The sequence below is a fragment of the Lemur catta genome, chromosome 1 (assembly GCF_020740605.2).
Source record: "Lemur catta isolate mLemCat1 chromosome 1, mLemCat1.pri, whole genome shotgun sequence".
Lineage (NCBI taxonomy): Eukaryota > Metazoa > Chordata > Mammalia > Primates > Lemuridae > Lemur > Lemur catta.
In genome coordinates this window covers 150563406-150575768 of record NC_059128.1, presented here as the reverse complement: position 1 = coordinate 150575768, position 12363 = coordinate 150563406, and the positions used below count along the sequence as shown (strand labels likewise).

General features: G+C 38.6%; 1 protein-coding gene across 1 annotated transcript in view; it reads right to left on the bottom strand.

Annotated features, from left to right (window-relative positions):
• GADL1 (glutamate decarboxylase like 1) overlaps nt 1-10908 on the bottom strand; it is a 128720-nt gene extending 117812 nt beyond the window's left edge. The window contains exons 1-4 of the mRNA XM_045555740.1: nt 10741-10908; nt 6050-6176; nt 3682-3772; nt 145-251 (exon numbers count right to left, since the gene is read on the bottom strand). Coding sequence (XP_045411696.1) covers nt 145-251; nt 3682-3772; nt 6050-6176; nt 10741-10893 — 478 coding nt within the window. The 5' untranslated portion in view covers nt 10894-10908. The remainder of the gene's footprint in view (nt 1-144; nt 252-3681; nt 3773-6049; nt 6177-10740) is intronic.
• Between the last annotated feature and the right edge of the window lie 1455 nt (nt 10909-12363).

Genomic DNA, 12363 nt, shown 5'->3' with positions numbered 1-12363 from the left:
AGGCACAAGCTGTATTCTCACCAAGTGGCATTATTAATATCCAACATTTTGTAATGTGTAAATCTGCAAGGAGTTGTTCCTCATATGAATACATTTTTAGATGCTCATAGTGGAAGGGTGATGACAAGAACTAATTGTACTCACCTGGGTTAAATATTCCATCCCCTTCTTTCCAGCCAATAAATTCAATCATTTTCTTCAGAACCGCTTCTTCCACTAACAGAAACACTGGGGACACCTCATACGTATAACTAGATAGATATAAAAAACACTTCACTTCTATGACTAGAGTCAAAACATCCCTTTGGTGTCCCAGGAAATGCACATAGAATTTTATTAAACCAAGTGACTGCTGAAGTGTAGGTAGTCTTTGGAAATTTATCCATTGGAAATAGAGAAGTTCTTCTTCAGTGACAGTACTATTCATGGTTAGATAAATGCCAATAGCGGGTGGATTGAGGGATATGCAGGCTATTTCAGCAGTCTTAATTTAGAGGAAACTTTCAATTCCTTGAGGAGAGATAAAGGCAATGCATCTGGGTTCTTTGTATTAGCCATGAGCAGTGGCTCTTCACTCTTTGGATGCTTTGGTTACTCTGTTGGATGCTGAGCCTGGTCAAAGTAAATCCATTATCATGGTAACCAGGTTTTGTTAGGTTACTGCCATGAGTATGCTAACAGTTAGTTCTAGATATTGTACACGGAAACTACCTGTCCGGAACCAGGACTTTCTCTATCACACCGTGTTTGTATAAATGGGAAGTGTTCTGTGGGATATCTCTTATTATGTGACAATTTTACTATCAAGCACCATCCAGATCCCCTGTCAATGAAGGATTTGTGGGCCCAGGCTAGAATGCTCTTTTCAGAGAGCACTGCTGTGTTAGCCCTTTTAGGAATTGCCCCAGCTGTAGGGATTCACCTCCTCCAAGGTCACGCCCCTTCCTGTGGCAGTCCACATCTGCTGACTGCTGGAGCTGGAGGTATAAAGGCCTGGCCATCTGGACCCAGCTCCGGACCACTCTTCAGAGCCACTGTAGCTCCAGAGATCTCCATGGGGTCAGCTAAGGTCATCATGAGCCTACACGGCCACTTGACTCCCATTCCTACACGCTCTTGGATCCTCCTCCCTGACTCCCCAGGTCACTCAAGCTGATCCCAAGGGTGCTGTTTAATGAACGTCCTGCTCACTAAATTCCATCTAGTGCAGCTTCTCTGGGAACCCTAATTACAACAGTTATCGTGCCTTGTTTTGTAATGTTTGAGTCTCTTCTCTCCAGATAAAACTTGAGGGTGACTAAATATCTATAATCTCCTTCTCAATTAAGAGACTACATTAAAATGTATCTGAATAAATGCATACTGCAAATACATAAGCTAAGCGGCAACATTTAGATTTACAGTCACAGAATTTAATGCAATTATTTCAGCATCTGAAAGGGAAAGCTTGGGGATGGAAGCAAAAAAAGTTGGACACTTACTATGTATCACCTACTTTTCTATCAAGCACTCTACAGATACTACATCATTTTAAAACCTAGATAGGTTCTGTTTTCAAACATAGTATGAAACCAGTTTACACAAGCCAAAATTATGAAAAAACTATATATGTTCATGTACACCTATAAATACAAATAAAATAATCATTCACTTTTTTGTAATTAAAAAAAGTTAGTATTAAACCTGTCTTTGAAAACTAGCTCAACTATTAATATAATAGAAACCTGGAAGTAGCCCTGAAGGCAGAGGAGAGGAAGCTATAGAATGAACTTATAGGCTGGGCACATTTTGAGTGTATGGTTCAGATTAGCAATGATTTAGTTCTTCAAAAACCTCTAAATTTTTCAGATTAAAGAACCTAAATGAGGAGTTAGAAAACCGAGGATATATAAAAAAAGGTTCAAAGAGTTGTGTCATTGGACTCTCTTCTGACTTACCTACCACTTCCTCTTCTACCCGTTGTGACCTGGGATCTGCTCTCATCATTCCGCCAAAACATTTCTAAGGTCACCAGTGACATTCATGTTGCTAATTCAGTAGACATTTTTTAGTCTTTGTCTTTGAATACTCAACATGGGACACTAGACACACTTTCCTCAAGGCTTCCATGCTGACCTCCTTGATTTTCTCCTTCTTTCTCCATTGTAGGTGACCCTGGTCCTCCTCACCATTAAATGTTAGATGTCCTCAAAGCCCAGTCCTAAGTCCTCTTCTCTTCTCACTCCATACTCTGCCCCCCAGGCAGTGATTCCTCTTATTGGCTTCTCATTAAAATCACGTGTTGAGCTTTGTAAATATATCAATGCATTGGACATGCCCACAGAAAGGTTTCAATAGTTTTTTAAAGTTCTCAGATGATTCCAATGAGTAGTCAGAGCTGAGAATCACTGACTTGGGGAATCTCATCCATGCCCACTATTTCAATTACCATCATTTCACTGATAACTCTTAAATTTATACCTTTCATATTGAAATAAGAATTCCAGGCCCATATACCTCTCAGCTTAGTTCATATATATTCTTGGCTATTTTGAAGTCACTGCAAATTCAAATGCCCACAACTGAAAACTGAATTCTTGATCTTGGCTCTTTCAACATATACTTGAAAACTGGTCCCCTCTCCCTGTGCTTCTTATGTCAATGAATGACATGACCATCACCCCGGCTATGAAAGCCAGAAACTCAGGCCTCATGCCAAAACATTCTCCCTCTTATCTTCATTTCCAAGATGGAATATTATCCAGTCCTTTCTGTTTTATCTTGTAAATACATTTTTTTCTTTCTGTTCGTACTTCTTTTGTCTAAGTCCAAGCTACTGTCATCTGTCACCTGACTAAGATAATGCCCTCCTTACTGGTCCCCTCCAATCAACTCTCCATATTTCCAGAGATGTTTTCAATAAGCAAATGGAACCCAACGATTTAGAAACCTTCAGTGGCTTTCCACAGCACTCATGAACGTGGTTCCCTGGGCCCTGCGTGTCTAGCTGCCGTCTGTCTCTCCAGTCTTATTCTCCACTGCAGTCTCCAGATCAGCCGCACCCACACTGACCTTTCAGTTCACACAGTTTATCATGCTGTCTCCTGCCACAGGGCCTTTATACATGCTGTTCTGTCTACTTGGAATTCATCCCTCCCCTTGTCATCTAGTTACCGTTTACTCATGCTTCAGCTCTTGCTGTCACTTTTTCAGAGTACACTTTCCTGAGCTCCCACTAGGGAACACTGCCCCATTTATATCTATAACATGGTGCACCTTTTCTTCATGCTAGAGTTTGAATATTACATTAATTTGTGTGGATCATTTTGATTAGCATATCTCTTTCTCTCTCCAGATTTCATGCTCCATGAAGGCAGAGTCAAAGTTTGTTTATATTCAAAATGTCTCTCAGGCACTTAGCATAGATAATGGCTTTTCACACAGGAACTAATAAAAAATAGCCTCATCAATTTTCTTCTCTGTTAAATGGAGATAACAATGCCTGTCTCATCCACCTCACATTTGTACCACTGCACAAATCAAACAGCTCTTTAAATACTGCTAAGTGTCATAAGACTATTCCATTATTTATGATGACACTATGCAAAAGAAACCATTAAATTGAAATTTATGAAATAAAATTGCACTTAAAAATATCTCAAATCTGTGTTTGGTGTAAAATTCCAGTATCATGGCACTTACACGCTCGGATTCAATGCTTCTGTCATAAATCGGGCCACCAAGGAGTAATAATCAAGTCCAGCATACAACTGGTTGAAAAATCTTGGGTGGTCTGTAAATTTAAAACAGTATATTCATCTATGCAACAATAATAACGAAAAAAAACCTATTGATGTAGCAATAACATAAATGAATCTTACAGACAATAAAAGCAGCCAGACACAAAAGAGTACATATAGCATGATTCCATTTATACAACATTCAAAATCAGCAAAGCTATCCATGGAGATAGAGATTGGAATTCTAGGTACTTTGCAGAAAGAATTATCTATGGGGAAGTGGCTGGAAGGAGCCTCTGGAGTCCTAAAAATAAATGGCTGGTATCTCTATCTGGGTACTGGCCCCTTATGTACCAATATGTACAAATTCATCCAGCTGAGCACTTAGGATTTGTTCACCTTATGAGATTTAAATTATACTTCAATTAAAAATTCAAAACATGATTATGTACAAAGAAAAAATATTGAAGACCCATCTCACAGCCATTTCTACTGAAATATATATTTCTAAGTAAAACATGAGCACTCTTTTAAAAGCTTTGATTTTCCGGCTTCTCTTTTCTATGAGCCACACCCAAACCAGAACCCCTGAGAAATGGATTATTTGAACACTGTTTGCCTAAGTATGTAGGTATCACAGCCTGCTGCCATTGGTTCTGAAAATATCAGTCGTAACTTCCTCAGTTCAAATACATTTCACTCACCAACAGGGTTCACTTCAGGCTACAGGCAATGAGTGGCCTTTTCATTTTTCAAATTGGACCAGTACAATTAGCATTTTGTAGATGGAGTAAGATGTGACTCATTATACAGCTTACATACACTTTCTGATTCAACTTACTTCAAATGCAGTCGCTTTAAAGACTCAAACAACTGCTAGTTCCAGCTTTAAATTTTCCCCCCTCATATAAAAAGGCTCCTAAGGGTTCTTGGCTTTCCACAGTGTGAATATTCACACCAGACACCAGGCTAACTGACTTAACATTCTCAGTCTCAGGAAGCCCAGCATGACAAAAGAGAAAGAGGCAGGAGGTCTATTTCTACATTTGAGTATTCGAGAACCATTTTATTTGGTGACCTTTCATTACAACTCACAGCATTTGGTTTTAGTTTTGTTTTGTTTTTTCCTCTTTAAACTAGGAGTTCAATAAAAGATAAAAATCTCAAAAGAAAATGTATTTTCAACTAAAGCATGGAAAAGTTCCTATGATCTGGAAAAAAAAAAACAGGCATTGCTATGAGTAATTTTAATAAGAGTTTTTTTTTTTTTTTTTTTTTTGTAGTTCTGTGCTAATTTATGATTGATTTCCATGGTAACATTATGGAAAATATCCAGTAAACTGAAAAATCTACTGCATTAAATGTCATTCTACACTTCTGACATGCACTATAATAATAAGATATGTATCTCTGCTTTTGAAATGCTAACTGGGTTTTTGATACATACACCAGACTTTCTCGAGGGAATATAATCCAATTATTTTTAGCCAGAATTTTATTATGTTCTTTCCACTAAATTTAGCCTGGTGTCAAAATTCACAAAGCATAATGCCTGTATGGTCTTAAGCACTAGATTACCTTTACATCACACTGAGAAATGCATATTTTGGGAAGTTATTCTTCCATTTTTGAAACTTGCTCACTGGGTGAACAGAATGTTAGCAGTCAAGTTGGAATAGTACCTCAGTGTAAGACTGACGACAGCCCATCACCACATTTACAAAAGACTGCAGTGGTTATGGCATTATTGTGAACAATCCCAGCAAAAACTTACCACATATTCATTTTTCTTATATCTGCCTAAGTGTGTTTATTTTTTGATCCTGCTAGATTTGATAAGATAATTTAAAATTTGTCAATTGCCAAGAATTCATCAGTGTCTTCCAAATAAATCTATTAATCATATTAAAGATACCCTCTTGAAATTTTTTTGGCATATTCTGGGCCATCAAGATTTAAAATCCTTTAACAAATTTATGTAATCAAAATATTATGTGCCACTTTGGACCAACATAAGACACGATAAGTAGAAGTTATACTATATGGTCTTAATTGTAAATGGAGGATGGAGATTGGCAAGGCAAAGACAATATTTACGTACAAACACTAACACCAACAGTTTTCATAGCAACTTATCTTTGACTTTGACAAGGAATCTGGATCAGAGATTAAACAGACCATTGTAAAAACATGAGAACCACTATTTTTTTATCTAGGTTTCTCACCCCACAAACCTTGTCGTACTCAGCTTTATTGAGAGGTAAAGAAATGCTTTAAAATGTAGGAACTTGTCAGAGATACAGATCAAGGAAGTAAATGAAAGCTCTTACTAGTTTTGACGCTGTAGTGTATGACATCCCGACAGAGTTCCAACAGCCTGTGGGGTGGCTCGCCTGTGTCTCTCATCTCCAAGTCAAGAAGTTGCTTTAGTTGTTCAGGATCCCGCCATTCACAAACCTGGAGATTCAGCAACAACACGTAATTCGTCGACTACCCACTAGAGCCAGGTATTGAGAGGATGTGAGTCGATGGACCCTACCCTTAGGAAGCTTCCAGGCAAGTGGGGGATTTAAACATTCATGAGTTCAGCACGAAAACAGTTATGATAGTAACACAGATGTCAATGGGACAAATGAGGGGCTCCATCTTAGATTTGCAAGGTCACAAAAGATTTCCTAGAGAAACTGATATCTAAGTTGTTATATAAAATAAGAACAGAATGAATCAAACAAAGGTTAGGCCATGGGGTGATACGAGAGGTTTTCTAGATGAAAGTAACAGAATGAACAAAGGCTTAAGAATAAGGGATGCTATAGCATATCTAGAAAATTAAGTAAGTTTGGTATGTCTAGAACATGGATTTTTTAGAAAGGGAGAAGCAAAAATAAAGTTGGAATACTGAAGTTGCTTCCTAAGTTTTCTCTCTGCTTGTACCCTGTCCTGGAGAGTCTACTTACTATCAACCTAGCAGCCAGAATGATCCTCTTATACCGAAGCCATGGTCATTCCTCGGATCAAATACACCCAGTGGCCCCCTATTTCCTTCAAAGCAAAAGCTGAAGTCCTTACAAAGACATAAAATGGTCTTGTATGATCTGCTTCCCCTGGCTGCTCTTCCTCTCCAGTCTCACCTAGCACTATTGTGCTTTCCTCCTGGCTGACTCTGCCCCTGCCAGCCTGGCCTTTTTGCTATTCCACAAATACACCAGGCATGTTCCCATTTTAGGGTCTTTGTGTTGTCTGTGTCCTCTGCCTTGAATGCTTTTGCCTCCAATACGCTTATAGCTAATTCCCTCACTTCTTTCAAAGCTTTGTTCAAATGTCACCTTCTCGATGACAGCAATCTTGAATCTTTTACTTAAAATTAAAATCTGCCCATTACCCCATCTCTATCAATCTTTTCTACTCCTTTTTCCCCAAAGCATGTATCACCTTCTGACATATTGCTATCCATTTCTTTGTTATGCACTACATAATCTTCATAAGAACAGAGATCTTGGTCTGTTTGCTCACTTATCAAAAGTAGCTAACATAGAGCCTGCACATAACAGGTGTTCAGTAAAGATACGTTCACTAAATGATTAAATAAGCAGAGAAATAAACAAGGTTCATGTAGACCATGATGGGCTTTATGTGTCATGTCACAGAGTTTGAATTTGGCTCTAAGGAAACCATTGAAATGTTTACGACAGGGAATGAAATGATCCTATTTGTGTTTGGGACAACAACTTTAGTTGCTGTGTGGAGATTCCAAGTAAAATTGGAAATAGGAGGTAACAGTAATAAACCAGGCAAGAGAGGTGGTGCTCTGGATGACAGTTGATGCTGTAGGAATGCAGTATATAGTTTCTACAGTTATTTAAAATGCAGAATCAATAGACCTTGGAAATCAATTAGATGTTGAGGCAGAGAGACAGGGATGAGCCAAGAATAATCCTGAGGTTTCTAGCTTAGACATAAGTTTTGACAGTGGCAATGGGAATACCAGGAGAAGGATATGGTTGGGGGTGTGCTGGGGATGATGAGTTTTGGGGGACCACATTTAGTATTATACAAGGCACCTTAGAATATCCAAAAGGGGTGTAATAGTTGGTCTGAGGCTCTTGTGAAAGGTCAGGGACAGAGTTCCAGGCATACACTATAATAATATAATAGTGAATGGGCAATGTGGTTCAGAGAGAACCTACAGCAAAGAGGAGAGGTGCAGGATCTCCCCCAGGCAACACCAACACTTAAGGAATGGGCAAAGGCGAGGAGCTCACCTATGCTGTGGACAATAAGCCAGAGAGGTAGGGAGAATCCTAAGAGAGTTTAGTTCTACCAAAACCAAGAAAAAAAAAAAGTTTTAAGAAGGAGAAGATGGTCACCATTGTCAAATACTGCTAAGAAGCCAAATTAGATAAAGACTGAAGTGCTCATGGATTTATCAACAAGGAGATGTTCTTGGCAAGAGCAGTTTGACTTAGAGAGGTGGGGGTGGAGGCCAGATTGCCTTGAAGCGAAGATGTAGGAGGTGAAGAAATAGAGGGAGGGAGGAAGTGTAGACAATCTTTAAAAAGTTTGGCTGTGGAGGGAAGGAGAGAGATGGGGAAGTAGTCAGGGAGTGAGAAGACTGGGAGGCGGGATGTCGGGGGAAGCAGGAGGAAATGTCAAGTTGTGCAAGTGATATGAAATGAAACTCTGATGCTATACCCATGATAGGCAGAGGTAAATTGAAATTGCCCGAGACAATCAAAAGGAATGACTACTGGTGCACTCAACGACATGGATGGATCTCAAATGCATTTTGCTGAGGGAAAACAGCAAGACTCAAAAGGCTACTTACAATATGATTCCATCTGCATGACATTCTGGAAAAGGCAAAAACTATAGAGAAAGAAAATATATCAGTGGTTTCCAGGGGCTAGAGAGAAGGGCAGGGGGTTGATTAAAGAGGAGCACAGGGAAATTTGGGGGGTGATGGAACTGTTCTATTAATAAATCTTGATTGTGGTGATAGTTAAATGACTTGTCAAAACTCATAATTTCACACCAAAAGCGGTAAATTTTACTAAATGTATATTATAATTCAATTTTTAAAAAACAGCCTGATGAACAATATCTGCTGGACAGGGCATTAGAAGTGATCATATTCTAAGCGTGGGGATGTATCTGTAGGTCACATTTTAACGGTGTCCTGCGGGACCTCAGGCAAAGTAGACTAAGTTTAGTGTTATAAACACTTCCCTCCCCCAACCCCAGCGTAGCTTTCAATCCAACTTCACATGGATAACCTGCACATCTACCATGCTGCAATTGACTTGTGTTTCCTTAATTGATAATTTAGGATAACTTAGGATCTTAAGCCTCCTCCTCTCACTTTATTAATATATCCCATTAGTTCCTTGCGTGAGCCCTTCTTTCCAGGCAAAATGGTCCCCTTGCTATGTCAAATACATCTTGTCCTTTTGCAATGCTCTTTCCATTATTTACCATCCTGCTTTCTTCCCTAGAAACGAGCACTCCAACCCCCGACTTCTCTCTGCCCTAATAATCTTACTTAACCTTTACATTCCACATCCAAGCTCAAAGTGCCCACTCCTCTGTGAAATCCCCAAAGTCTGCTCCAATCTCACGGCATTTATCACATTCTCACTGGGACCCCCTGTTCTCTTTTCTAATGAAAACTTATCCTTTCAATTAGATTATAAATTCTATTCAAAGCTGGGCCTCTATTGTATTTTTCTTTATATCCTCCAGGGCTGAATATAATGCCTTACCCATAGCTAACATTCAGTTAATATTTAATGACTGAATAAAGGCCAATTAAAAAAAACCTGCCAAAGGAGCACTGTGCTCCAAGGGAAAGCAGGCCAAAGTATTTCACAAGTACAAAGAAGAGCAGAAAATATGTAATTATAAATATACAGTCTGGATGAATAAGAACCATCAGAGATTTTTGCCTTGAACATAACTATTCTGAGTTCATGGGTCAGGCCAATCTATTTTCCTATTAGCTGTCCTGAACGTATGTTATCAAAAATTCAGAATAAATACCAGTTCACAGTCACAATCTTTTTTAAAATGCCATTTATTTCTGACTAATATAATTGAGATAAATTTCTCTTCCATACATCCATTTTTTGATGATCCAGTTCCAAAATGAAAAGTGATCAATGTCAGAATAAGGATAATTTAGCGATTTTGAGAGGCACATGAAGGCCTAGGTAAGAGTGCAGAATCCGAAGTCAGAATGCCTGGATTTTAGTGCCAGCTCTGATACTTATTAGTGTGTAATTTGAGGCAAGATATTTGACCTCTCTGTGCCTGAATTTCTTCCTTAGCTCTAAAATGAAGATAATAAATGGTATCTGCCTCTTACGGTTTTTGTAAGGATTAAACATACAAATACACAGGGAATAGTCCTTAGGTCAGGGCCTAGCACATAGTAAGTACTCTTAAGAACAGATGTTATTAGCATTATAGTAGTTCTAATAACAATTTGAATCTGAATTTGAAACCTAGACCCAGTAATTAGTACCAGTCAAGAATCAGATTTAACAACCCAGGATTTCCAGTCTAAGCTCAGATAGGCTTCTGGTAAGGACACGTAGACAAATAAAGAAAAGTTTTCACACTCGTTTCTATCTTCTGCTTGATTTTCACTAGCAACATAAAGAATGTGCACAAGAAAATGGAAAGCAAAGTATGTTTTAGAGAGTGTATAAATCAGATCAAAAGGTTATTTATAATCCTTATTATTAACTAGGGCAGGAAGCTTCATCCCTGTGCTTCATGGCCTTATCTGATTAAGTTCTAGGGTCTCAGCCAATCTTCCTACAAATGATGGCTAGAAGAGTAAGCAGCCAACCCTTTAAGGACAGCAGACTGGGTGAGGGAGGGACCAAGCTTTGGTATCTGGACAAAGATATAGAGGAAATGAAAGCTTGTGCTTCCCCTCTTCCTTACATGCAGTCACATAGGTTTGAAAAAAAACCTATCTTTCCCATTCCTGGGATCTCCCATAGGTTTTCATTGTTACCTTCTCATTGACATCTGTAGCCTTCAAAACCACCTCTTCCATTATTAGCCTACAGGCCTCTTCAACAAATTTTTCTCCTGCTTTTACATCTGTTGTAGGGCCATTCAGGACAATCCCATCCACAAGAACAGCGCTCTTCTTACTTGGAACCATCTCTTGTTGATCATTATCTCCTGGAAGCACACAAACAAATTGTGTTTGAGAGATAATCTAATTACATCACACACCAAAATACAGGGGGGAAAAATGGATCACTATCCCAGCTCCAAATGCCACTCCTTCTTTTCATACATGAAGGCATCCTTTGGGGCATTGAACTGACAATTTCATATAGCACCCAATGGCATGGTAGAGTTAAGGAAAACTTCAGAAAGTTCACAAGTTATGGGTTAAGTAAATTGACCTTATTATATATGTTCCTCTGTGTTGGGCTGAGTTAGCACATAGAGTGGATGACCATCTATTCAGTATAATTGCAGGTCTGAGCAGGAAGGGTACCATTTGCATATACTAATTCCCATGTGAGATGGTGTTTGAAGTTGAAAAAATAATGCTTTCCACAATGAGAGAGATGGCTTACAAAGCAATCATCCGTAAGAAAGAGTAGAACATTCACTGGCACTTTGGCACATGTACAAATGATTAAATGATTGCCACCACGTCCTTTTCTTAGAGACATCCTCACTCCACCATAGCAGAGTGCGAGTTTGAAGAGGGGAATTAGGCATTTGGAGAAAAGGATAAGGAAAAAGCCCTTCAAATTTTAGCTAGATTAACACTGCCTCTGTGCTGTAAGTATCCCCTTGGAATATAAATTATGTAATAGTTGTTCTAATTTCAGAATCTGGTTCACTGAGTAGACAAATCATATAACAGATATTTCCTTGTGCAAATTCACTTAGCATTTCTGAGCCCTAGGATGAAGCTCTGTGCAGAGATAAAGAAAACAGCACCTGGCCATGCACAAATTGTTTTCCTCAACCGATAATACATTTCCAGATTGGAATACTAAATAGAATTTTATAAAGATCCATGTCTCTGATGTATCTGAATTATGGAAGGAACTGAGAGGGATCATCTGGTCACCTCCAATGAAGTAAATGTTGAAATTTTCAAAGGCAGAGAGCTAGCTGCTTCCTTCTTGAAAGACTGACACACATGAATATGTTTCTCTAAATGTATGTATCCTCTTCCTTCAGGTGCATGTAGCTGTTGGTCAATTTCTCCATGAACTAGATTACAAAGTCTAAATAGGAAAAATGTTCTATTTTCCATTCCTGCAGCATCCTGTTTATCACCATGGAATGTGAAGGAGCTCAATAAATGTAAATTAAAGCCATCTTACTCTTGCAAACACGCTTCAAACACAGGTACAAAAAGATCTTTGTAAACACAAGCTCATGTCTATGTCCTGTACACATACTCTCTTGTAATTTTTAGGAACAACTGTTATCTTCCCATTTAATAAATCATTCCTAAAGAAGAACAAGCAATATAAACATGGCACTAATCTTAATTTTACACTTTCAGCCTATGCTTAAATGACCCTGAGTTTTATACACACTTTTGTCCCTGAGAGCCCCTCTCTAATTTCTCAGCCATTTCCTGCAGAAAGGATGATAA